Source organism: Camelus dromedarius, chromosome 31 (genome assembly GCF_036321535.1).
Source record: "Camelus dromedarius isolate mCamDro1 chromosome 31, mCamDro1.pat, whole genome shotgun sequence".
Lineage (NCBI taxonomy): Eukaryota > Metazoa > Chordata > Mammalia > Artiodactyla > Camelidae > Camelus > Camelus dromedarius.
The window spans coordinates 15823339-15851108 of record NC_087466.1 but is presented as its reverse complement, the minus strand read 5'-3'; the positions used below and the strand labels follow the sequence as shown (position 1 = coordinate 15851108).

Sequence of the window (27770 nt, the reverse complement as noted above, 5' to 3'; positions counted from 1 at the left end):
ACCCCCCCAACCCAAAACACTTTATTGAAGTATGGTTGACCCGTAAAAAGCTATACTTATTTAATGTTTACAAGTCAGTGACTTTGGGGTTAAGTATACACATGAAATCATAACTATGAAGGCCATAAATATATCCATCACCTCCCAAAGTTGCCTCCCTACCCCTGTTACCTTAGCAGAAAGTCAGCCTTCTACTTGGAACAAAGTGGGTACCCAGGAATGAATTCAAATGTGTTCAGTAAAGATAAAAGGCTGCTCAAGTTGACAGAAAAAGCACCTAAAAATGACAGCTCAGGTTGTCACATAGTGATCAGATGCAATGTCTAGCAGTTACATAAATAGAAAAATTCACTTAAATGCAGTTTGGTAGACAGTCTCATGGGGAGGGGTTAAAGTCTTTCACACTGAACAGCCTGTGAGTAAATACTTGATCCATTTCCTTGGGAATGGCAACACCTACTTCCATTGGCATCAGGAACTCATTGCCTTGTTTTTGCTAGATCTTTCCCAGTTGTCTTCAGAAGAGATAGTTACTAAAAAATACTTAACCATCAGCTTTTTTTTCAGATGACTGGAGGAAGTGGGAACATTAGTGTTTATAATAACGAAACAGTCAGTGCACTTCCATGTGTTCATAAAGCACCCCTCCCCAGAATAGCTACTCAGCGGTGTGAGAAGGGCCTTTTTCATCCAGCTTTGACCAAGAGATATTACCTGTTTGAAAACAGTAACAAAAAAGAATGTTATAGCTGAACTTGCTTCCCAATTGGCTCCAAACTGAGCTAACTTATCACATAGTTTGTCATGAAAAATAAGCAATAGAAATGTGTAGCTACTATCCTGTTTCTGTAACTATGAGTATCTGAAAGAATCACAGTTCTGAGTGATGCCTAATTAATGCACACTTCAGTAAGGAGCAGAGACAGGTTGGCCAGTCATTTATATGAATGTAGGAGAGGAGACTGCGAACTCAGTTTCTCCCAAGAAGCAAAGTCTGACACAAAGTTCTATTTGAGAACTAGCATATGATCAATGAATATGTTTGCTGAAACAGCAACTATCAGACTCTTGAGATTGAGAGATTATAAAATCTTATTTCTCTCTACAGTTAACTGAGGTAGTTTAGTTAATCAGAGGCATGATTAAGAGCTGAATTCACAAATTTTTTAGCGTTCCTTCCCATCCTTGCTTCAACCAGAGCTTTCCTTTAACTGGTTGGTTAGACTTGATCAAAGAGTTAATCCCTGAGCTGGAGGGCTGATGTTTGTCTCTGGAGGCTGCTCAGAATGGTTCTTCTCTGAGGGGATCTCCTGAACTTGAAGTTGGCACTTGGAAAGCCATCTACCTGAGTGCTCAGGCTACTCCCATCCCCAAATGTCCAGAAGGGTGCAGGAGCTCTGAGGACTCACCTACCTGTAGAGGAGATAACAGTTCAACCCACTTAAGGTCTGAGTTTCATCACTGACCCAGAGTTTTCTTTCAAGCTTCCATTTAAAATAGTTACAGTGAGGTTTAAAGATGCAAATCTCCACACTAGGGGTTGCTAACTGATGACTCACAGGATGCATCTGGCTTGCAGGTATATTATATTTGCATGGTATTTCATTTTTTAGTTGCATTAGTTCTCAACACTTAAAATATGGGAAATAACACACAAAATGCCAGATTTCTAGGTTCTCTTGGAAAATGGGCTCTCATTCCTGCCTGGTGCTGAATGAGAAGTAGCACATGCCAGCTGCCCCCTTAGGCTGAGCTTGAGCTCCAGATCTGCCGCTGTCCCTAGAAGTGACTGTGACCCATGGAGTCTACTGCCACCTGTATGTATGTTATATTTTTTTCATTGTTAATACATGTGGCTTTTAAAGAATTATTATTTCCAGTTTTATTGAGATATAATTGACATATAATATTGTATAAGTTTAAGGTATGCAACATAATGATTTGATACATGTATATACTGCAAAACGATTACCATAATAAGATTAACATCCATTATAATTTTTCCCCTTGTGAGGATTTTTAAGATCTCTATTATCAACTTTCAAATATACAATACAGTATTTCTATATAAGGTGACCATGCTATACATTATATCCCTAGGACTTAATTTATCTTGAAGTTTGTTATCTTTTGACCGCCTTCATCTGATACCCACATCATACTTGTCAGAGTGCTTTCACATAGCAAATTTGGGCCTCACAGTTCCTAGTACCTTCTTAATTTACTGTGGGACAGTCTGTTAAACCATTTTGGGCAACACATACCTGGGGGGGCCACAAAATACTCCTCCACAACTCGATGGGAGTTTTGTAGTAGTTCTTCAACACAGTTGCCTTCTACCACATTGTCAGATCGCAAGTACAGACATCTACAAAACCAGAAGCTTAAGGTTACTGCCTCAGACCAGCTTCTAGGGATGAGTGGAGAGGGTCAAGAACGGGACAAGGGAGCAGCATATTCTGGAGTTAGGGTCACTGCTCAAAGATGGAGGAGCGATGTTCAACAGTAGACCAAATAACAGCCTACAGTTTATAGATTCTCCCCAAAACCCTGTGAGGTAAGTGGTAATTCCTCAGGATTGATACGTTCAGTAAATATTTTTGATGATTACTATAGGTAAGTTGCTTTGGTGGAGAGAGGTAAACTCCCACTCTTCCCAGGGCCTACTGGCTTCATTAAAGTATCCAGGTGACAAACTAGTGAAACATGGGTTGAACATATGTATGGGGATTCACTATTTTAAGCTTTAAAAGTCCATGAGAAGAGGCCTGAGCCTGTTCCAGATACTTGGGCTGAAAAATAAGTAGTCTGCTCAGTCACTGATAGGGGAGCAGCCAGGCTCTTTGTGCTTTGAGCCAGACACAGCCTGAGGGCCAAGCCTCCTGGGACAATGGGGCCAAGGATGTGACATGAACATCTGGGTAAAGGCTGCGTAGAGGGCCGACTTATCACGATTCTTTTCTGAAAGGATTGTTTTTTATTTCTCTTGTGGCACGCAGCCTAGGAAGAGACATGATAAACACTCATGGTACAAAGAGTGGCAAGCTGGACTCTCAGGATCTGGCACTGTCTTAACTGTGTGGCCCTGAACAAGTATGATCTTTCCAGACCTTAAGTTTCTTGCCAAAAAAGTGAAAGCTGCACTAGATTTTTTTTTAAACCATACAAGGATTGGGCATTCATGCACATTTAAGGAAACTTGGAGAACAAAAATAAAAATCATTAGAAGGAAAAAGAAGAAAAAAAATTAAAAATCACCTGTAAAGGTGACCACTGAACTTTCTGGAGTTTATATTTCTGTTGGGCAGTGTAACAAAATGGCTAAGAGCTTGGGCTCCAGAGTCACAGCTGAATTCAAATGCTAGAGCCACATGGCCTGTATGCAAGTTACGCAGCCTTTCCATGTTATCACTTTCATTATCTGTATAAGGCTTCAGAGAATTGCTGGGAATATTAAGTGGAATAATGTTCACGGAGATCTGACAGTGCTGGGCCTGCGTTCTCATGGCAGGAAGAGGTGGGCACTAAATACCACCCGCTCCTTTCGGAAAGTCTATCTACCCCAAGCACACCTCAGTCCCCCCTCACTCGGAGAACACCTGTGCACTTAACCTGGGTCCTCATGCATGACCTGCCTGGTCCCTAGGGACTGGAAGCTGCTACTTGTTCCTGGGCACTTGGAGATTTTGATGGAATATGACTGCTGCAGCCAACAGGTGGTTAAAGACTACTGCTTCCCAGCAGTGGGTAGCAGTTGATTTGTTCACTCATTTGGTAATCAGGTTTCCTGTGTAAGTGACATTTCTAAACCGAAATCCACCTCTAAATGTCACGCATTTCCACCTAATTACTGTTTGAGATGGAGTCGTTTCTAGACTAAATCCACACCTTTCTATGAATCGTAGGCTACTAAGCCCAGGGTCTCTGTAAGGGTGGCACACCAAGCAGACCCCTCACTTGGCAAGTCACTTAACTTTTCTTGACCTTGAAATCATGCATAAAATGCCAAACAGGACCAGATGAGCTCTTCAGGTGCTTGTCAATTACTGACAATGTCTGCCTCACCCCACCTTTCTCAGTCAGGGTTCTACTATTGTAGAACTGTTGAATTTGGTCCAGATAACGTTTTAATCAACTTCTGTGCATCTGGGCTAATAGTTACGTACCATCCTTCGCAGAATTGAAAAATAGTAACGTGATCGTTCTGTGTTCTCCTTCAGATGAAAAACCCTGGTTGAGAAAGTTTCCAGCAGTGAATTAGAAATCCCTGCCCTCTAAAGCTCACAGACAAGGCACTGAAACCAGTAACTGTGGGAAATGCAGTAGTTAATTTAACAGTGGAAAGCACTGCAGCCGCATGGAGGAAGAAGCGCCTCTGCCGGCCCTCGCGCTGACCATTGGGACAGTTCTGCCGCTGTTTTTGTTTCTTTCTGCCTCTTCCCTGGAATCAGGCTGCCAGGAGTTGTTTCTCTGGCGCCACTCTACTTCCATCTACAAGTCTTTCCATTTATTTCTAGTTTCATGCAGACTGGAATTGAGAGCTAATTGATTTGGTAAATAAGGTTCTGAGGGACATCCTAAGGATTGAAGTATGTGACTGCAATCAGAGATGCCATCATCTGAGTCAGTCTCTGGATTTGAGATGAAAAAGAATAAAGTTTCTAAAGGCCGACTTGAGGTGGCATAGCTAGAGCAGTATTTGAGAGCAGCTCTGAGTTCCAAGTCTTGGATTCTCCTCTTACTACCTGTGGAACTTTGTCGAGGGTAACAACCTTCCTGAGCCTTAGTTTCTTCATCTTCATCATAAAAGGATAATAGTATTTACCTTTCAGGATTGTATCTGATAACAGATATAATGCATATAAAATCTTAGTGCCTGGTATGTAAGCACACTAATACTTTTTAGCTCAAAACAAGTGACGAGTTATTAATGTGCCAAGAGATTTCTATTAGCCAGTCAAGGCCTTTATAGCTAGTGTGACTATCACCTAAAACCCTTTTAACACTTGACTTAACTAGGTTCCATTTCAAATGTCAGTGAAGGCAGTATGTCCAAAACACGAAAATCCTACAAATGTCACACATTTGAAATGGAATCATTACCCTACTGGTTTCCTAATTTATGGCAAGACTGTAAATCATTGAATACCAGGTCACTATTCCAATGACTGGATCCAAATCCCTCTTCAACCTTTCCACAGACTTCCCTGAGTAACAGTTGCATTTCTTTATAGTTAACCTCTAGATGACTGAGGAAACTGACTCCTCTTTGCACTTTTATTCCCTTTCCCGTAGATATTAGTAAAGAATATTCAACAAACATTTACTGAGTGCTCAGTGTTAGAAGAAGATGAGCAGCAGGAGAGGGGCAGAGAATCAAAGATCACTTAAACAGATGTATAAAAATATGCTTACGGCTCTTTTAAATACCATGTGAGCCACAGGTCCTGAAAGGGAACCCGACTCGAATATAAAAGAATGAAACTTCCTTAAGGAAGTGGCAGCTGAAATCTAAAGAAAGGAGGTTAAGTAGGCAAAAAAGAGAAGTGGGTGGGATGAAGGGGCAGTAAAAACAAGAGGCCAGAATTCTAAGAAGGCTAAAGAATGGAGAGCTCTGAGGAATCACTGTCTTGAAGAAGTGGGCAGGGGTGTGGTTAAATGATGCCTCCTAGGTGAGGTGAAAGTTTCCTCCTTAGTCTAAAGAGCACCGGGGAGCCATCTCAAGGGCTTGGGTAGGAGAATGATACCAGATTTGTTTTGAAACACCGTAACTTTGGACAAATTGGTTAACCTCCCTAGACTTAAGCATCACTTTACAAAATAGAGGATATGAAGAAATCAAAGACTGGAGTGAGACCATGAGGCTAGCAAGCACTTTACACGAAGGCTATAGTTACAGAGGAGGTGGATCTCCTACCAGCATTAATGGCAGCTACTCCCACCTGTAGTAGTTTTTTGTTTTTTTTTTTTTTGTTTTAATTCCATCAGGAAAAGGCTAGGACAGAGTTGTAGACTGCCCCTATCTTTATGAACTACATACCCACCCTTCCTAAGAAATTGTAGTCCCAAACAGCAAACAAGTCTGCTTTTCAAAAAATACAGTCTCTTTTTAAATGTATTAAGATTTGGCAACAACTGGTAGAGGTGGGTAGAAGTTGCACCCTTTAAGAACAGTATTCACAGGCTGCTTTGTCAATGACCTGCCCCCTCTATTGCATTACACGACACGACTTCACTACTTGGGTTATTTCTCTGCTCTCTTATTTGTGTTTTTGAGTGCTAAGTATAAAAGGAAAAGTTAGAACTTCCCTCTGCATTTCCACTTTCTTTAACATTAACATTGTTAACAGTTTCTTGCATGCCCTTTCAAGGAACAAAACAAAACTTAATGCATACACCAGAATATATAAAATAGATTACACATAAATAAAGTATCAATAATATCACATACGATGTCCTGAACTTTGCCTTTTTTATTAAGTACATCTTGGAGACCTTTCTATATCAGCATATATAATTTCATTATTTTTAATTGCCAAATATTCCAGTGTATGGTGAGGTATTTAGCCAAGAAAGACTGTTTCTGGGTTTTTTTGTTTGTTTGTTTCTTTTCTGTTGTTTTGTATTATAAGCAGATTTGCAAACCCTGGACGCTTGCGCACACATCATTAAGCACTTTCACAGATTTCCATAGGGAACTGCTAGGTCAGAAAATATGTGCATTTAAAATTTTTGAGGCAGAAATCCAGCAGTAAGCAAGTCAGACATGAGCTCACGTTCTAATAACAAGAAACAGTACAACATCAACAAAAATAAGATAATCAAGAAAAATATTAGAAAAAAACCCAAGAGGATAAGGAGTTAGTGACTGGAAGGGGAGAGGGTATTTGGTCAGGAGAGGCTAAAACCAGCCAAGAAGACAGGAACAGCAAGTGCAAAGATCCTAGAGAGGGAACGCATCCGGCGTGTTGGAGAAACAGTGAGGGAAGCCAGTGTGACTGGAGTGATACGAATATTATGTGGGAATGGAAAGTTAGGGAGGGACTCTAGGAAGCTGGGCCTCAAAGGTGAAGCTTAGCAGTTCGGATTTTGTTCCCAGTTACACTGGGAGGCCTCGAGAATTTCAAAGGGAGGGACAGGATCCATAATGAATAAGAGAAAGAGTGAAAGCACCTACCCGCGGGGTGACGGGGGGCAAGTTCTTTTACCACGCTAATGCTCTTTTCCCCTTCGTGAAATGAGACACTAATCTCCACCTTAACTGGTAGCGAAGGCGCCACAGGCCAGGCTTTGAGGGCCGCAGCCGCGAGCTTACCTGTCCTCCAGGACTGACTCCATGGGCTCCACCCCGTCCGTGTCCACGGCGCGGAGCCGGTCGGCAAAGGCGATGGCTTTCTCCAGCCGCGCCACGGCCTCCTGGCTGCCGAAGTCCACAAGAGCGAGCCGCTCCAGGTGCTCGATCAGCTCGGCCGTGACCCGGCCACTTCCCTGGGGGGATGAGGCGGACGGTGTGGGTCACGGGTGGGGCCTGCTCCGCCTCCCGCCCCGCTTCAGCACCCGCCCGGGAGCCCCGGCCTTTACCTGAGGATCCGCCCCAGCGGAGGTGAAGCCCCGGCGCCGGGCCGCCGCCGAAGCCCGAAGGCCCAGGCACGCAGCCCGCGCCCACATCCCTCTCCTTCTCGGCCTCCGTAGTGCGTCCTCTCGTAAAGCCGAGCGACGCGTTTAAAAGTGATGCCATCCGAGAGCGCCGCCGCCGCCGCCGCCGCCGCCATGAACAGCGTTGGGGAGGCTTGCACCGACATGAAGCGCGAGTACGACCAGTGCTTCAATCGCTGGTTTGCCGAGAAGTTCCTCAAGGGGGACGGCTCCGGGGACCCGTGCACTGACCTCTTCAAGCGCTACCAGCAGTGTGTTCAGGTGAGCTGCGGCCCGAGCCCCGCGTCCCCGGCCACATGCGTCGTGTCTTAAGGGGGTTGGGACGGGCAGGGTGAAGAAAAGCCTCAGGGAGACCTGTGGTAGTTCTCTCGCCTGCCATCACCACCAGGGCTGCCTGGTATCTCTCGAACAACAAAGTTAATTATTTTTGCAGCGTTTTACTTTTTATGGAGCCCAGTAACATTCTTTGGTTCATTTGGTGCTCAACCTGAACTTTCAACGTGGGCATACTTATTCATATTTTATGCATGGAACACTCACGGCCAGAAATAGGAAGGGATTAGTCGAAGGTCACTAGAATCAAGTTTCCTTGGTTTGCGGTGGTGTACTTTTCCACTGTTGCTGACGGGCGAGTCGCGGGGTGTTAGCCTCGCTGGCCTATTAGACATCATGGAGGGTCTCGTTTTGTTACAATCCCTTCATTGACTTATTTTCTCTCTAGGCTAATTCGGAAATTTTCATTCCAGCCCAATGAACGTGAAACTGTTTTGAATTGTAAGAATAGCCTGCGCAAGGCACTCCCAATTAGTTAACTTAAAAAACATCCTCAGAATAATTCCAAGATGTCTTTATCCCCTATACAGATAGCAAAGTGAGACTTGCTCAGTTACATAGCCAGCAAGTCCTGGAACGGATTTCAACTTGTGTCTGTCACTGTAGAGTGGTGACACTGTTTAAATTCCATTTCTTAATTTTGATTCTTTCCAATCTCTCTGTTCTTACGTTAATTTCTTCTTAATCATATTTGTGTTGAAAAGTATGGGGTCTGAATCACGTTTGGGAATCTTTATGGTCCAGATTTACTTTTGTACTATTATATTTATAAAGTTTGGCCTTCAGGCTTCATGTAGATCTTTATCATGTGTTTTATTCTCCCATTAGAAAGCAATAAAGGAGAAGGAGATTCCCATTGAAGGACTGGAGTTCATGGGCCATGGCAAAGAAAAGCCTGAAAGCTCTTCTTGACCTTGACAGTCACCTTGAAAATGGACTCCTCGAATCAGGAAATTGAGAACTCTGGATTGTGTCAATTAAAGCTGTGAAGCGATCCATTTGATGAGTTTAGGAGGGAGCAGTTTCCTCATTGATATTTTTCACTGTTAATGAACTGTCACTCTTTGCTTTGAGATTTCTGGCTTTGGCATCTCTGCAGAAACTCAACGTGCTAAATAATGTGATCATTTAGGATTGTGGTTGCAATACTTGGCCTGTGATGAGTTTTTAAAATACCTGATAAGCTTGTCAGGATGAGCAAGTTTCCCGACCTCTTGAGTTATGCTGCAAAGGACATGTACACTGTACTGGAGTTATTGTCCATGGAAGCAACTGCTTAGGATCTCTTTTCTCTCAGGGAGCTTATGCTCTGGAAAAGGTTCCCAGCACATTTTCAATAATGCTTGGGAGCAGAGTTTTACTTTTATATAGTAACTTAACTGTTAAGATTGCTGGTGGACTGGGTTAACCTAGAGGAAGACAGCTTTTAACAGTTCCCTGCCTTAACAAATAGTGTCAGATCTCACTAAGATGTGAAAGCTTCAAGAATTCTGCAGTGAGCACCATACTTTCATAGCTCATACTGTAGTTCAGAAATTAAGATCCTTGGAGTAGCTATGGAGGATTATCTTATATTGCAAAGACTTGCTGTTGCCAGCTTTCACCCTAAGTTGATGAGTTAAGTTAACTTGTATGTCATAAAAATGCCAAAATGCTGCATCTGGTTAAATGGGGGAGAGAAAAGTTTGCTTTATTTTCCTTGTCTGCTCCCCCTGCCCTGTAATGTCTGTAATTATGAAGCTGGAATAAATTTCTATTATTTGCCCCTGGAACTCAGTGCACTTTATGGAAGTTATCACCCTGTAATTCCACATATCCCATGTAGACACCGGGGAGAGTTTTACATGTTTTTATGATTTAAAAATGAAGGTTTACCTAAGCTAGGTAGTATGGTACAGCAGTTGGAAACCTCATTGATTTCTAAAATTTCCACAATAAGCTACACAAATACCTTCTTTAGAAGTTTACATACTGGCACACACACAAAAAGTCAGAATGAGGTGAGCACCTACGTACTTTTAGAATGTCATGTAGTCTCTACAACTGCAAATCTTGAATGATTTGGTTCTGTTTTTTATGTGCCTATATAGTATGAAACTTGACTTACAGAAGGCCTCGATTCTATTATCTCCTCTTCACTTCATCAATTAAGAATTTCATATTTAACGTGACCAGCCCTTAATGTCATTATAATACATTTTACATTGATTATTTTGACAGGTTAAGGTCCATTATACTAAAGATATTTGGAATGCAGCTGAGGGAGAAACCTGGAGTTAAGTATATCTGTCCTGAAATAAGACTGGCCACAAGCCAGTCAAAACCTTATATATAGCCTCTCGAATCTTACCACAAAAATGTCTGGTTGAGCCTTGAGAATAAAACAAATATTACTGTAATTGCTAATGAAGGAATAATTTTTTCTGATTGTTATATCCAACTATCAGCTACTTCAAAGGTTTTAAACTGTGAAGAGGAAAATCTTAATTGCTCTTTAACAGTGAGTTTGTAACTATTACTATTGTTTCTCCTAAATCTTATGGCTACAGGAAGGTTTTAATTCCAGAAACCAATAAAGCCTGTACTACATGCAGAAATGTGTCATACTGCCTTTATTTCTCCAAAACTTCCTTCCAGCCTTTAGGCTGCTGATTAATGACCCAAGATGAGAACTTGACACCTATGGAAAAAATTATCTGACTATAGGGAGTATTCTGCAGCAAAGGCTGGTGTCTTTGCCATCCAGAGTCTGCCAGGACCCAATTTTGACCCTAAATTAGATCTACTTATAGTCTCTGCTTTACTAAACTTCAGGCACAAGAAATCAAGGACAGGCCTGGTACACTGTTAATCAGAGGTCTGAACTGTACCTGAAACAGCAGCCACAGATCTTCACTGCAGAAACAGAAATAACATTCATGCTAATTTCTGAGGGAAAAACACCAAGGAATGCAACTTCAGCTCACGACTAAGTTATTTATTTAAGCCATCTCCTGCTATAAGCAAAGGGACGGAAGATCAGTATAATGGTCATCACTGGATACAAGGTGAGCTTAAGGTCCCATACACTTTTCTGGTCCATGTGTGCAGAGTAATGGTCCAAACCAGTGCTGTGGTCCCCACTGGGTAGTGGTCCGGGTTCTCTTCATTCATCTTCATAGCCAGTTGGAAGCGGATTCACATGAGGGTTATGGAATAGGGTATGGTTACCATCTCCCCAGGGAAAGGGCTGTGGAGTGAACACGTCAATTAGGCAATTCCAGAAAATAGTTCCGAAATAGCACTGCCACAAGCTGCTTAAAATAGGGTAATACATTAAAAACAAAATGGAAATTGGTCCTTTAACTGCTGACATATTTCAGTCCTCCCATAACTTAAGGGAGCTCTTATAAATTACAGGAGAGCCCGTACATTAGACCGTAGGAAAAGCAAGCTCAAGTTCATTACTCAGAAGCCTCTCCCTGGTAACTGTATATCAGTGATGTGTTTCTGAAAGTGTAATCCTTCCATCACCTGTCCCCCATCAGAATGGTAGAGGTGAGTACAGGGGAGGAGATGCTTACTTAAATGCAGGCTCCTGGACCTGAAACAACTCTCTGGATTGGAAACTGCAACTTACTCTCATTTATTTTGCACGCTACTATTGAAAAGCATTACTCTAGGGCAGTGGTTTCCAACCCAGGATGATTTTGCCCCTCTAGGGACACAGGCCAACATCTGGAGACATCTTGGGGAGAGAGGCAGTACTACTGTCACCTAGTGGATAGGATGCTGCTAAACATCCCATAATTTACAGGACAGCCCCTCACCCAAACAAGAATTAACCCAACTCTAAATGTCAACAATACTGAGGTTAAGAAACCTTGCTGTGTGCCTTCTAATTCTATTGTACCGGGGTGGGGGTGGGGGCTCAAAGATTCTGTCTGAATCTAAGAATTGAGGTTAAGTTTCCGTGAGGACAGTCCTACCTGGGCTGAGTGAGGTAATATTAAAGAATCAGTTTCTAGGGGGAGGTGGGTATAGCTCAGTGGTAGAGCACATTGCTTAGAATGCACGAGGTCCTGGCCTGGCTTCAATCCCCAGTACCTCCAGTACCTCCGTTTAAAAAAACAAACAAAAGAACAGTGGGGGAGGGTGTAGCTCAAGTGGTAGACCACTTGCCTAGCAAGCATGGGGTCCTGGGTTCAATCTCCAGTACCTCCTCTTAAACAAACAAATCTAATTACCTCCCTCTCACCCCTCCAAAAAAATCATTTAAAAAAATCAATTATTAAAGTGCTCTTTCTAAAAATAGTTACAGCAAGAAAACAAATGATTATATTTGCATCAGTAGCGAAAGAATGAAATAGTTGGGACGGTAACTAGCATAGAGGTGAGGAATAGATGCTGTCAGTCTCTTCATTAGCTGCTAATAGATACCAGATGCCCAGATCTTAGAAAGGTGAACCACCTTCCGATTCTGAAAGTCTTAAGAGTTCCTCAAACCTCCAAGTTTTGTACAACCGACAACTGTACAGTATCAGAGGGCAAAAGGTGGAATGACTCAGGGAAAGGAAAGCTAAAGGACACTTATCGTATGACAATGAAGAAAACTTCAGACATGACACCAGAGTCTCAAGTTTCCCTCCCGTAAAACCGGAGAAAATAAAATAAAAATGTTTGGGAGGATTAAAGGAGAAACAACACACCCGGCTTCGACGCTTTTAGAGAATGAAGAACTAGGGCATTTTGAATGAAAGGTGAACAGACACTAGAAGAGACTGCAGGGGTACCTTGGACCTGACGCGGAGATGGGGGTAAGCGATGAACTCGGGCCTCTCCTCCTCTCCGTGGTGCGATTTCAGGAAGACGTTCAGCATGCTCACTCCGACCCCGGGGAGCGCCACGAAGTAGGTGAGGGCCTTCCACATGCGAGCTGAGGAGGGGGCACAAACCCTCAGGCCCAGCGAGCGGGGACCCGCCCGGGTCTCACCTCCCTCCCCCAAGGCTTCAAACCAAGGTCACGGTCCTGCCTACCCTCGCTCGAGTGGGACTGAGACCCGCCCCGCGACCCCAGGTCCAGTACCTGAGCCCTCCTCGCCGTGGGCGCCACTCGACATAGGCCGCCGCAATTGCAGCCGGGAACGACCTAGCAGGCCAGAAACCCGGGACGCAACCGCCGCCATCTTCGACCTGGATCTCCGCAACGCCGGAAGCGGAAACGGAAGGATGTGCTGTAGGGGCGGGACCACAATCTCAAAAGGAAGTTCCTATTGGGCAGCGCCTTTTAATCCAAGGAGCCTGCGCACTGTCCTCCTGGCCGAATTCGAGAGCTCCAAGCCGTGGAGCTGGAGGGAGCGTGCATGCTGCATTTCCCCGTGCCCTCCCTTCTCCTTAAGCTCAGCACCCTGGTGAGGTTAAGCGGAGAAGAAAGGTTTGCGGAGGACACCCTGGCATCTGGGATCACTCCCTTCGTTGAAGTCCATGCACAGCAACAGGAGGTTCTGAGCACAAAACACCAATAGCGTTCTAAAATGCCATCTCCCCTCCTCCCCATCCTCTGACTACGCTATTTTTTTCATGGCACCTGGACATAATAACTGTCATCATCATTATTATTTTGTCGGCATCAGAGAGTTTATATTCCATCAGAGGAGACAAAGAGTTTGCCATTGCAGCATTCCCAGACTCTGGAATCGTACCTGGCGAGTAGCAAGTGCTCAACACAAATTTGTTGAATGAATAAATGGGTGAGTTAATGAATGAATAGCGACGGGTAACAAAAATTGGCATGTTATTTTTTATCTCTACACTTCTTGCCCACCATTCATTTCTTTTTTCTTCCTTCTACTCATCTAAAAATTTTTTAAGTTAAAAAATAGATACATAAGATAAAATGAAAGTAAACTTTTTGATCATAGGCTCCTTTAAGAATGTAATGAAAGATATGAATCCTTTCCCCACAAAAACTGCACCTGCTCCTAAGTACACATGGTTTAGCAGACAATGTTGAGGGGAAAAGGTACCATAAAGTATATCCGAAAACCCTCTAAGAATCCTTGTGCCCCAGATTAAGAACCCCTACATAGTTCTTAATTTTTAGTAGAGAAATAAACAGAGATTCTAGCGTGGGAAGACTGGGTTCAATTTTGTTTCTGTCCCTTACAGCCGGTGTGACCTTCAGCAAGTTAGATAAAATGAATGCTTTAAAGTCCTGCAGTTTCACAAAGACAAAAATTTAGGTCATATTACTAGAGTTTCACAATCTGATCCGGCATTGGATCTTTCTTTCCTTGAGTGGCCTGGATTTTTACATGTTATGGTGTAATCAGGATCATCAAATCCTTAGGCATCCTCAAACAGCCAAAGAGGGTATGAGGCCCCAGAGGGTAGCTGTGGAAAGGGTCCTAGCTCGGAATCAGGAAATCCTGGGTTCAAATTTGGTCTGCCCCTAGCTGTTCCTCTTCTCTAAAATGGAAATGTAATATGCATTTATTCACCCCTTTATCCAACAAATAATTTATTAAGAAGCAGCTTCACCTGGGGAAGTTACTCAACCTCTATCTATAATAATGATAGTTTATTTAAAAAATATTAACTAAGGTGGCTACTATGTGGCCAGGTGTATGCAGTAGTATACAAGAGGTAGAAGATCTCTCTCATGTAATTTTCATTCTAGTGGTAGAGACAGGATTAAGTGAAAAATGCCCAATGCCTGGTCTATACTAAAAATTCAACAAATATTTATTTTATCATAGGACGCTGATACATCTTGCAGGGTGGTACTGCTAAGTAAAGATCCTGCCTATCGTGTACGTGGCACACAGTACATACTCAGGCTAGATGCCTATGATGTTTTTGCCTGGTGTGCTCAACACTGGCAAAGCCTTGGGTGACTGAATTTAGACAGCCCAGGAAACCAAAATCATCAATACAAAGAATGGCTTATATTTACTGAGCACTTATTTCATGCCCACATCTATCTACGTTCTTTACATAAATTGTCTTCCCACCTCAGTAAATGGCCACTCTATTCCTCAAGCTAAACACTTTGGAATCATCTTTGATCTCTCTCTCACACACACATATATTTTATATCCAATCCATCAGCATATCCTGCCAGCTCTTCCTTCAGACATATCCAGAATCTGACCACCTCTTACTACCTACTACCAATTTAATCAAAGGTGTTCTTGTCTCTCACCTGGATAATCCCAATAGCTTGCCAACTGCTCTCCCTGCTACCTGGCCCTTCTACAGTCTAGTCTTACGTGGCAGCCAGAGGGAGCCTTTAAAACCTATCACATCATCTTCCTTCTCTGCTCAAAATCCTCCAATGGCTCCCATCTCACTCGGAGTAAAGGCTAAAGTCTTTATAGAAGGCTGCCAGGTCCTACACACCTTGCCCCTGCCACCTCTCTGATGTCATCTAGTCTACCTGCCCCCTTGCCCACTTCATTCCAGCTACATTGGCCTTCTTACCTATCCTTGAACATATCAGGCATGACCCTGCCTCAGGACTTTTGCACATGCTCATTTCTCTGCCTGGAAGAGTTTCCCCAACATGGTCCCATGAATTGCTTCTTTATTTCACTCAGGAGTCTGCTCAGAAGTCATCTTATCAGAAAGGCTTTCCCAGACCACCCTGAAGTGAAATAACTCCTCCCCGCCCATGACACCCTTTCCACCTTTCTGTGCCTTATCTGTCTCCGTGGTACTTCCCACCAGCTGCTGACTTAAATATTTACTGGTTTATTGTCTGCCTTTCTTCACCACGCACTATGGGGGCGGGGCCTATGTTTTGTTAGTTGGTGTGACCATGTGGCAAATGATAGGACATAACTGAAGAAACATTAATTCCAACCATGATCCTGTGAGCTACTTAGTATTCTCCACATTTTTCAGATAAGAAAACTGAGAGTCTAAGATGTACAGGAAATTGCTCAAGGTCACAAAGTTTTAGGCCAGGAGTGGACCCAGGCAGAATGGGACTCAGGTCAGTTCTTTTAACATCAAAGCTGTACAGACTTTGCTTTAGATAGAATGACACCAGCTCTGAGAGATCACGCTGTCAAGCTCATGCTAATCTGATGCTCTGAATAGGGATGAGCATGAAAAGGAAGAAATATATAATTTCTGACTTTGGTGGTTTTGGAAACAAAAATATTTCATGTCCTGGGGTCCTTGAGAATGGATGGAACCTTCAAATGTGTTTTCAAGGTGCTGAACTGGCAGTTCCCAGCTTGTGCTGCCTTTCCCAGTGACCCCCGCTCTCCCCCCTCCCAGGGCATCTGGTCTTTCTGTTCAGGGAGTCTCCCCAAGGCCATGGCCAGCCAGGCCTAGATTTGACGTCATCTTGTCTGGCAGCTGGGGATGTTTACACTCACGCTGAAACCACTAAGGTCTCCGATGCTCTATTTCCTTGAAACAGTGAGCTAGAGGGCAGGCACCTCAGAACTGGTGGCGGCTGCTGCTGGGGGATTGGAGTGAGACCGGGGGAGGCTGCCTAGACAAGGACAGGGCTTGCTTAGGGGGAAGCTTATCTGGGGCATTCTGCCTGCTACTTCTACTGTGGTTTCTCCCGGCTAAGAGCTCTTCCAGTTCCTGGACCAGTAAATATCTATCTTCCAAAAGACTAATCCTGCCTCAATTAAGTGCTCAGTTATTGTTCACTATTATTTTTGCCATGGTCAGGGGAGGGGTACAGGTTCTGTGGAAACAGAGCAGAGGGGCATTTGGCCTGGACTATGGAGGAGGCACTGAAGCATTTTCCCAAGCACATGGCAGGCAGGTGAGGTCAGGGTGTACTATGACCACCACTTCCATCATCTGAATAACTTGTCTGAGCTGCTCAGCATCATTAATTGATTTAATTAGGGCCTCAACTGTGTCCTTGGACTGGGGCAACAGCAGGGGCCCTCATGGAACACCCAATCTGGAGGGAGAAACTGACAAGTAAGCAGTTACTACAACCAGTGTGATGGGTTCTACAATGGGAGGCAATACAGCAGAACCTTGGCATCAAGTTCAAGTCACAAGTTGGCTCCTTAGCTGCATAATTATGGGCAAATCAAGTTGCTTCTTAAGGTCTCACCTGTGAATTGGAGTTATTACAAGGACTTAACAGGATAATAGTTATTAGCTAACATTTATTAAGCACTTGCCATGTACTGGGTCCCTCACATGCATTAATGTAGTCACTGCAGAGCTCCTGTGAGATAGCTATTCTTCTTATTCCCATTTTACAGATAAGGAAACTGAGGCACAAAGGGAGGGATTTTAAGTGATTGAGCCAGAATTCAAATCCAAGAAGTCTAGCTCAAAAGTTGCACATTTAATCACTCTCTGATACCAATTTAGTAAGGACAAGTGACCTTAGCACAGTGCCTGGCACAAAGTGAGTGCTCAACAATTGTTAACTATTCTTATTGCCATGATTAGGGGAGGGGAGACAAGGTTTATAGAAGCAGAGCAGAAGGGCATTTGGCCTGGAGGGGCAGTCAGGGAAGGCTTCCTGTAGGAGATGACATCTAAGTCATCCTCCCCACCACCAAAAAAATATAAGTAAGTCTGGGGCAAGTTTGGGTTGGGAGGGAGATGGGAAGAGTTTTCCAGGTAGACTCACCACAGAGAAAATATAGGGATACCCAGGGGAAGGGAAATAGCTCAGTGGTAGAGCGCTTGCTTGGCATGCACAATGAGGTCTTGGGTTCAATCTCCAGTACCTCCACTAAAAGAAAAAGAGAAAGAAAATATATGGGTATTGTATCCAGAATTCCAAACAATGCGCTAAGGTTAGAGGTGTGAGGGGAGGTAAGAAGCAAGAATATCCGGTGTCTTGCAGGCCATGCTGAATTAGGATTTTATCTGAAGTGTAGAGAGATTTGCTTTTAAGCAAGGAGAGAGATGATCAAATTTGCACCTGAGGCTTTGCACAGGCTGGCTCCTCCTGGCTGGAAACGCCCTTCCCACCCTGTTGCCTGTCTCTGTCTGCACTCACCCCACTCAGTCCTCATCTCCTATAGGCAGCCTTCCCTGGTTACACTGCGTCCCTGGCCTCTGGTCCCCCAGTGATGTTTAAGCTCACTGCAACGCGTATGAGGACTGTTCCATCTCCTCATTTCCACACTGAACCCAGAAGATCTCTCCTCCCTCAACCCTTTCCCAAGATTCCTCTAAACTCCCATACAACCTGGCACAGAGCTGTCATAACAAAATGGTTGAGAGCTCAGTTTCTCAGACAAACCTGGATTAAAACTGTGGCTCTGCTAGTTTTGCTGGACAAATCACTTCAACTTTCTGTGCCTCAGTTTCTTCATCTGCAGAAGTGGGTATATCATAGTACATATTTACCTGTAAGATTGTTGGGAGGACTGATTGTGATGTGTGTAAAAGCACTTAGCATCTTGCTCAACAAATAGCAACAATTTGTATTATAGTATTATTTTTTCTTTTTTGAGGGGGAGGTAATTGAGTTATTTATTTATTTATTTATTTATTTATTTATTTATTTATTTATTTTAATCGCAGTACTGGGGACTGAACCCAGGACCTCGTGCATGCTAAGCACACGCTCTGCCACTGAGCTATACCCTCCCTCCTCTGTATTATATTATTATTAATCACCTATTGTTACACTGAGTTAAAAACAGAACCAGTTTATGGTCTGTGAAATATATTTCAGTAAAGCTGTTAAATACCACAAAGCAAGCTACGAAATATTATGAAATGTATGTTTCCATTTTGGTAAAATGCAAAGAGAAATACTGTAAGGGCTATACTTACATGTTAAAAGGAGTATGTCTGGGTTTTAATTTTCTTTTAAAAATTTCTACAGTGAAATGTTTACTTCTGTTATAAAAACAAAGTCTTTCACTAAAAAGCAGACTTTGAAGTCGCTACCAGCACTGCTGTTGTTGGTATTCCTCCCATTAAACTATAAGCCCCATGAGGGCAGGGACCCTTTCTGCCTGGTGCAGAAAAGGCGCTGAGTAAGCATTGATGGAAAGGTGACTTGATGGATGGGGGCGTCTCTGGTACCCGCACCTGCAGTACCGCTCTCTCCCTGTGGGTGGCAGGCTCCGCATGTGCGGGCGCCGCCCACGAGTCTGGACAGAGTTAAGTCTTGCCTGCGACCTTCAACGTGGCTGTCTGATCTCAGAATCCTTGAAGGAGGGAGGGAGGTGGAAACTGCGAGCGGGTTAGAGGGAGCCTGGGCTCAGGGACTCCTTCTTAAGACCTTGCCTCTAAGACTTCCCCAGATTGGAACAAGAAAACTTCACTTCCTAGAGAACATCCCCTCACCCCACCTCACCCCACAATGAGAGGCAGAGAAGAGCCTGAAAGGCTCCCTGGGCCTAGGAAACAGAGAGAGAGAGAGGTCATCCCGAAAATCATCATCTTCATAACTCATAACTCACACTGTGCTGCGCTTGGCTGGTGACTAATTGCCCCCACCCAGTAGCTCTTTGATCTTGGTAGGGAGGTGAGCTAGCATCCCATTTTGCTAAGGAGGGTCATTGTGGCTTAGAGAGGTAGTGATCACTTAGACAGCCTTCAGCTGTGTCATATTTCAAATCCCTTCCCTTGACTCTGCCTCCCCAATCTCCCCTTCAAACACCCCCCACCCCCCCAACCCCCAGCCTGTCAAGCTGAGACTTTCTGTGTGCCCACCTATGTTAGCATTATTAATTACTAATACTAATAGCATCTATTTAGCCTATCCTTCCTGTGTTGCTGGCACTCAATATATATTATCTCATTTAATCCTTCCAACAACCTTTTGAAGTAAGAACTCTTATCCCCATTTTACATTTTACAAAGACTCAGAGAAGCAAATGTTGACACAGCTAGAGAGAGTGCCAAGATTCAGAAGCATGGCTGTCTGACCCTAACGTCTTTGCTTTTTACCAGTATATGTTTTTCCTTCATAATTATTTTAAATATAGAAGTATTGGATATGGTACATCTATATGGTTCAAATTACCAATAAATTAAATAAATAATAAAGAATGACAAGGCTCCCCCATCTCTGTCCTCCAAACACCCAGTTTCACTCAAAGAAGGTTACCATACTAGAGATTTGCCATGATCCTTGTAGAGACATTGGGTACATAGACAAGCACCCATTTTACTGCCTCTCACACATTCATCACTGACTTTCTAAAATATAAGAAGGACCAAGTCCTCTTCTTCTTCTAGAACAGGGTGTAATTTCTCTCCACTGACTCCATAGATTGGCATGTAGGGCCTCCCAGGGGCACCTCCACCCACTTCATGCGTCAGCCACATAGGTCTTCTCTAAGCTCCACATCACGTCGTCTTCCTGAGCCTCTTTGCCTCCAGCTTCCCTCCTACGACTCCGTCTATTGTGATCTCTTTCCCTTTTGAGTCTCCCCAGCCACAATCTTTCCCCACTCCCTCACTGCCTCCAGAGGCCCTTCCAGCCTCTCTCTTTTAGCACATTTCATGGCACTGCGTGTGATGAATGGTAGTCTCCAAGCCTGCATCTCCCACTAGATTATTAATTTTAGGTGTCTCTTGTCATTGGGTAGGTGGCCTTATAATGGCACCATCATCCACCCAGTCCCCATGCTGACAAACTAGGAGTCGATCATTCTCATTGTCTCTGCTTTCATTCTCCCACCAAGTGGATTTTACTTTGGAAATGTCTGTCTAATCTCCATCCCTGTTTTGTCATGGCCACTCTTCTCTCTCCTGGGTTATTGCAGTAGCCTGCGAGCTGGTCTGTCTCTGTATAGCTTCACCACCTCCAATCTGTTCACGGAGGAGCTAAAGTGCAAATCTGCCTAGACCACCTCTCCTCTCTGCAACCCTTCAATGGCGTGAGACCCAGGCGTGGTTTAAATAGATCTCCAAGGATAAAACCCAAATGCCTTATTCTGACCTCTAAAGTCCTGAAGGATATAATCACTGCCTATCACCACCATTTTCACTAAGGACACCTCAGTCATCTTCTGAGCTAACCTTCTTTCTGTTTCTGAAATATGCCAAGTCCCTTCCAACCTCAGGGCCTTTGCTCATGCTGTTCTCTCTGGCAGGAATGCTCTTCCCACTCCTCGTCTCACTAACTTCTAAGTAGCTGGGGAGTTCCATGAGAGCAGGGACCTTGCCAACCTTGCTTACTGCTGTATCCCAACACCAAACCCAGTGCCTGACACATCAGTATTTTTTTTAAATGAAGTGATTCTGCTTTTTAAAAATTTGACACAATTTTTGGACTTTACTGTGCAATACAACATCATGTCTTCTGTTTTTAGTTAACAACTTTTTGTTCCCCATGATCTATATCCTGAGCTGCACCCAGACAATTACCCTAATATCTGCATTTCCCATGACAGGCCGCACAGTAATAAATATTAATTGTTCTTTAAAAAATTTTTCTTTTACACTGAAGCATTTTATTATTATTTTGCTGTTGTTGTTCTTCTGGTGACAAAAGAAAATATGTCAGTTGTAAAAACTTCAGACAGAAATAAATTAGAAGGTAAAAGTCCTCCCTGGGCCCACCGTTCAGAGTCATTGCTGATTTAAATGGCTCCTGTAACCCATTTTCATTTGTAGACTATGCAGGGGAGGAAGAGAGGGCTCACTGCCTACCTGTGAGCCAACACTGGGGGATCCATTTCTCCCTTAATTTCTAGCCTGCACCCCACCCCGTAGTTAATGCACATAGTTTTGACCCCAACATTATACATTTTCTGTGTTGAAATCAGCCAACTTTGGTGCCAATGACCCCAAGGGAAAGGAGGTCTGTTTAAACTATGCCTGGGTTAGAGACCTTTCTCAAGCTTAAATCAGACTCTAGGTCTCCATTCAAGTTTGTAAATGTTGAATGAACTTGAACACTGCTGGAAAGAAAAGTAGAATTCCTAGTGAACTGAACTCAGGTTCAAATCTTGCCTCCAGCACTTCTGTGGGCTAGTCTTGATTTCTCTGAGCCTCCTTTCTTCAGCTGGAAGATGGCAGCCATAGAGATAGGCTCACACCAAGCTGTACTGCCTTTCTTGTTCCTTGAACAAGCCAACCTTATTCCCGCCTCAGGGCCTTGGTAACGCTGTGCCCCCCTGCCTGGAATCCTCCTCCCCCAACCTGTCCTGTGGTTTGTCTCCCCTTCAATATCAGCCTTCTTGAAGAAGCCTTCCCTGGTCACTGTCTCTGAAGGAGACCCTCTTTTTTCAATAGCAAGTATCGTATTTTTTGTAGCACAAATCATAATCTGTGCATTTGTTTCTTTTTCGTTACCCAACATTTTCTGAGGTCCTACTGTGTGCCGGGCACTCTTCTAAACTTTTCATAGGAAAATTCATTTCATTTTCAAAATAACACTTTGGAGATAATAGGTACTTTTAGTAACCTCCTTGGCCACAGGAGGAAATTGAGGCATCAGGAGCTCAAGTAACGTAGTCCAAGGACAGATAATTAGAAAACAGTTGGAAGGGGATTTGAATCCAGACTGGCCAGGGCCAGAGTCCTACTAACCACCTAATACGAGTCATCAGTGGTGGCCAGGAGAGCTATTCCAAAAGGAAAGAGACCCTGTGCTTCCTCTGTAATAGGGTGGATCTAAACAGGTGTTCTCCGGGTCCCATTACAAAGGCCTTCTATGCCATTTACTACCCGCACTAAGGGCTCTAGATGGAAGGACTTAGTACAGATAAACAAAGACTTAGCATTGACAATGGAGGTGAAAACAGCATTCAGATTAGAAGATGATTTGGCTTCCGCCCACTGTTAGTTGGCTGATAAGAGGCCTCTAATGTCCTGGGAGACCACACCTCCAGCCAGCCCTGAATCTCCTCCACACCCGTTCTCTTCACTCAAGATGTGATGAAGCCGATGCTTAAATGCTTATACCTGGGTGTTGGAAAACAGTCAAGATTCCTCAGGCTGAGTCAATGCCTCTTCTGCGGTCCCAGAGCCCCCTGGGCGCATCACTCTGCCAAGTGGCTCCCCCTCTCCCACCCCTCTTCCCTCACTCCGCCCCCCTCCACTGTGAATCCCCCACAGACAGACTGGCTTCTTGCTTTCTGTGTCTCTTTCCTCTTCCTTTTGGTCTGTTCACTCCTATTCCCCCTTCAGGTCTCATCTTAAAGGTCACCTCCTCCAAGAAACCTTCCCTGGTAGCCTCCATAATTGGTAGAGAAAATTTTTCTCTGTGTAATACTTGCTGGTTTGCTTGCTCACCTTCCATCCGGATATTCTATGCCTCAGTGTCTATAGTCACCGGGGAAGCTTGTCAGATGAAGATTCCCAGGCTCGTAGAATAGACTACACTGTATAGCACAGGGAAATACACACAAAATGTTATGATAACTCACAGAGAAAAAAATGTGACAATGAGTGTGTATAAGTCCATGAATAACTGAAAAATTGTGCTGAACACTGGAATTTGACACAACATTGTAAAATGATTATAAATAAATAAAAAGTGTTTAAAAAAAAAAAAAGATTCCCAGGCTCCAAGTTCAGAGAGTCTGATTCCGGGGACTGGAGCAGGGCCTGAGAATCTGCATTGCAACAGCTCACACCCCAAAGCTGGTGCGGGGAGTGTCAGAGGAAAGATGCCATAAATGGGGCTGCTTGAGGGCAGGGACCGTGATCATCGTGAGCCCCCATTAGGCAGTTGGTGTCTGGCACGTACATGACGACTGAACAAATGCATGAAGGAAAGACTGGTTGCCAGCAGTATATGTTCTTCAAATACAGCAACTTGAATTTGGCCTTGAAAGAGCCACATGGGGCTCACATGTTTATACTTTCCTGGAATGGAGGTGGGAGAGTGCTGAGGCTCTGGTGTCTGCCCTTCTGAATTGGAAACCAGAGCCCCTGCTTCCTGACTCTGCTAACTGAGCAAGTTATTGAGTCCCGCTAAGCTTCAGTTTCTTCATGGGCAGAACAGAGATGATGATAATAATGGCAGCATCATTATTATTCACGGGCTGGGAAGCGTTTAATTGAAGTAAAGCTCTAAGCACAGTGCCTGGCCCAGAGTCAGTGTCCAAAAACTTCTGAATTCTTTTATAATTATTGTTATTGTTATCACGACAGGCATTAACATCAGAGCTGGAGGGGACCTCAGACCCTTAAGTTCAGGGGCTTCCTACTCAGGGTTCCTTGGGTCACCATCTCCTAAGGAATCTATAGTGGGCGTTCAGGAAGGTGTTCTGTGAACATCCGGAAATGGAGTCAAAAACTGTCTATGTCTGCCCATTTTCCCAAGGAGAAGAGCCTCAGCCACTTAATGACGGGAGACTGAGTCCAGAGAGAGCAGGGGACTTGCTCTAAGTTTCGCACATCATTCATTCATTCATTCACTCCTCATTTCTTCAACCAAGCACTGAATATTTCCTGAGGGCCTACTGTGTGCCAAGATCCAGAGATGAACCAGGGTCACATCCTAGTCTCTACTCCTTACCCCCTACCTCCTGCCCCAAGGCATCTCCTCCTCAGTTGCTAAAGATTTAGTGCTTTTATTCCTTTACCCCTTGGCTAACACAATGCCCTGGACTATAGTTACTTCACCAAGTAAGTCTAAGGTCTTGCCCCAGTTAAATGCCTTGCTGGTAGTTTTACTTGAAGCCTTTCTCTCCCTTCCCTGAGCCTCAGTTTCCCAACCTGTAAAAAGGGGGTAATAACGCCTGCTGCCCAGAGTTGTGAGAATTAAATACACTTGAAAGTGCTTTATAAACTGTAAAGTGCTGTGCCAGTATCAGATATCATTGGCTGCAGAGGGATGAAGATCAATAAATAATCAAGAACTGCACAGTCCCCTCCCTCTTGTCTCTAATGTAAAAAATAATGCTAGTGGGGAAGGTATAGCTCAGTGATAAAGTGTGTGCTTAGCATGCATGAGGTCCTGGGTTCAATCCCCAGTACCTCCATTAAAAAAATAAATAAATGGATAAACCTAATTACCCCCCCCCAAAAACGAAAAAGTTTAAATTAAAAAAAAATGTGGAGTAGGAGCTCTGTAATCCAGTCTGATCAGATGAGTAGCTGGTAAGTTTATTGAAAAAGTCCATTGAAGCAGGACATGATAAAAAAGAAGACTTACAACCCTTAAATATTCTAGTTTAACTTAAAAACCTATTGCTGTATATTCATTCACCAATCTTTTGATGTAGGGCCAAAGCCTTTTCTTTGAGCCTGATCTGAGTCAGCAGGTTGGCGTTTCCCCACTTCCTTCTTTCAGAATCCTCTCCCCTGAGTTCTAGTTTGGGCTTCTTAAAAGTTGATGTAGATCTGAAGGTCCTAGTTGTCTAGATTTTTAGAATTCCACCTTCATCCCCACCCAATAGTGTTTTTGTCCAGACCACACCTAATCCAACCAGCTCCCCCCCCGCCACCGGCATCACACACACAGCCCCAGTGGTTTATGACAAAAGTTTATTTTGTGCTCATACCATATGGCCATTGTGGTTCAAGCTGTGGTTTCACTCATCTTTCTTTTTTAATGACTTTATTTTCTAGAGCAGTTTTAGATTCATAGCAATATTAGCAAGAGGGACAGAGATTTCTCACATGCTCCCCTGACCCCCACACATATGCACAGCCTCCCCCGTTCTTAAAATCCCCCACCAGAGTGGGACGTTTGTTTCAATGAATGGACCCACATTAACACATCATTATCACCTGAAGTCCAAGTTTACATTAGGGTTCACTCTGATGTAATGGTTGTACATTCTATGGATTTGGGCATATTTATAATGACGCATAACAACGAACTGTTTTAAAGAATCTCTCCAAAGCATTCAACTGTGCATGTAGAAACATCAGTTGTCTTTTCCTACTCATATGTCATCCGTTTGTCATATGCAGTTATATGGTTTAATAACACGAGTAAGTGACTGGAGAACCCACCCAGCTGACGCTTGATAAGCACACGGTCACACAGTTGTCAAGTCAGCAGGAGTTAGTGGCTGGTCCTACTACAGCTGAGTCCTCCAGCTGCTGTGGGCACTTCCTTGTTCTCCAGTTTACAGTAGGCAAGGTGAGTGTTGGCTAACCCAGGAGCCAGCTCCAGTGAATTCTTAATCCAGTGAGTTGGTTAATCCAGAAACCTTTACTATACAACCATGTATAACAAAAACCCATCTCTCTGAGTAATTGGTGAGACCAGAGCTAATTCTGTCCTTTCTGCTCATTTATATTTTCTAGTTATTTTTTGCCCCTTTAAAATGGATAATTTTTTAAGAGTTAATGAAGAATATAGGGTCATATGTGCCAAGTGCTGAATGAACTATGCTAGACTTAAAACTCTGTGAATTGAGTCTATTGTATTAGGCTGGACATGACATAAAATGCCTAATTGGGATAATGACAGTGGAGAAATCTTGGTATGAAGTAGTGGTTCTCAAAATATGCTCCTGGGACCAGCAGCTACAGCATCACCCTGGAACTTGTAAGAAATGCAAATTCTCAGGCTCCCTGCCCCCAGACCTGCTACAGCAGAAATTTCGGGGTAGGGCCCAGCAATCTGTATTCGAACAAACTTTCCAGGGGATTGTGGTGCTCCCTGGAGTTAACAGATGTTTCACATCCCAGGTTTACCACTCAGAAGCTGTGTGATCTCAGACAAGTCACTGCACCTCTCTAAACCTGGAAAATATGGATAATAACAAACCCACCTTAGAAGGTCATTGTGAAATGAGATAATACATGTAAAGTGCATAGGGCAGTGCGTGACACACAGCAGACACCCAATAAACCTTAGGAATAGTTAATGTTATTATTAGGAACTCACAAGTGACCGCTCTGATTACGGTGAAATACGTTTGGGAGAAAAGAGGAAAGATGTTAGGGGGTTTAACATCTTTCTGAGTGGTACAAAATAGGCATTTTGACCTCATTGTGTCCTTGGCATAAACATGTTGAGTAACAATAATGTAGTCATAATAATATATAACTATATATAGTATAAAAATGAATAAACATGTTGAAGTAGGTAGAATTATATGCTCTGCCCACTTCACAAACGTGAAGACTGAGGCCTGGTGAGACTGAATGACAGCTAAGAAGTAGAAGAGCTGGCACCTGACCACATCCGTGTACCCCACATGCCCTACCCCAACCCCAGCCCCAAGCAGATGCAGGCAGATTGCAGGCTCCCAGTGCCAGGGGAGCCTGGCTCCGAACCATCTGCCTTCCGGAGTCTGACTGTTCTTCTCCCGGGGCCCCCCTGCCTGGTGCAGGAGGAGGCTTGGATTTCCTGCAGAGGTCACAGCAGGATTGTCTCCTTGGTGCTCTAGAAGTCAAGCCTTTCAACTCAGTCCTGCTGCCCAGGGATTTCCTGGTTCTGTGCACTGGACCATTTCTGCTGCTTTAGGCCCTTGCCTGGCTCCAGCCAACACCAGCATAATTCAATTTTGGACCTCAGACCAGAACTAATAAGTGCATTAATTCATTAACTCATCAGACATTCCACCTGCTACATGCCATGTACTGAGAGCACAAAACAGACATGGGCCCTACTGCAGAAAATTCACGTTAAGGACACACAGAACCAATGAATACCATACAGTGTGATCAGTGCAGGGAATACAACCTGGCCTTAGAGACCAGAGGAGGCACCAGATCCAGTCTGAGAGTGGAAGGGGATCCAGGAAGTCTTCCCGGAGGATGTACCCTCTAAGCTGATTGGCTGGCATTCACCTTACTGTTTCATCAATTTCTCATTTTATAGATGGAGAAATGGGTCCAGAGATAATTATTTAGCTCATTCATTCATTTAAGCAAGCAAACATTTCCCCAGTATCAGGCCCTGAGCCTGAGGCCACAGA

General features: G+C 43.9%; 3 protein-coding genes across 3 annotated transcripts; 1 reads left to right on the top strand and 2 right to left on the bottom strand.

The window, feature by feature from the left end:
* Positions 1–35: 35 nt before the first annotated feature.
* GATC (glutamyl-tRNA amidotransferase subunit C) lies at positions 36–7689 on the bottom strand. Its single transcript, XM_031442782.2, has 4 exons — positions 7582–7689; positions 7316–7488; positions 2265–2368; positions 36–714 (listed from the first exon to the last, which is right to left on the bottom strand). Exons 1-4 carry the CDS (start codon positions 7666–7668, stop codon positions 659–661), a joined length of 420 nt encoding a protein of 139 aa, XP_031298642.1. The 5' UTR covers positions 7669–7689; the 3' UTR covers positions 36–658.
* A 42-nt stretch (positions 7690–7731) lies between these two features.
* On the top strand, positions 7732–10586 carry TRIAP1 (TP53 regulated inhibitor of apoptosis 1). The gene is made up of 2 exons (XM_010995265.3): positions 7732–7917; positions 8818–10586. The coding sequence occupies exons 1-2, from the start codon at positions 7732–7734 to the stop codon at positions 8899–8901; spliced, it is 270 nt and encodes an 89-aa protein (XP_010993567.3). The 3' UTR covers positions 8902–10586.
* Positions 10587–10945: 359 nt separating this feature from the next.
* LOC105101997 (cytochrome c oxidase subunit 6A1, mitochondrial) lies at positions 10946–13208 on the bottom strand. The gene is made up of 3 exons (XM_010995266.3): positions 13055–13208; positions 12762–12904; positions 10946–11218 (listed from the first exon to the last, which is right to left on the bottom strand). The coding sequence occupies exons 1-3, from the start codon at positions 13152–13154 to the stop codon at positions 11135–11137; spliced, it is 327 nt and encodes a 108-aa protein (XP_010993568.1). The 5' UTR covers positions 13155–13208; the 3' UTR covers positions 10946–11134.
* Positions 13209–27770: the final 14562 nt, after the last annotated feature.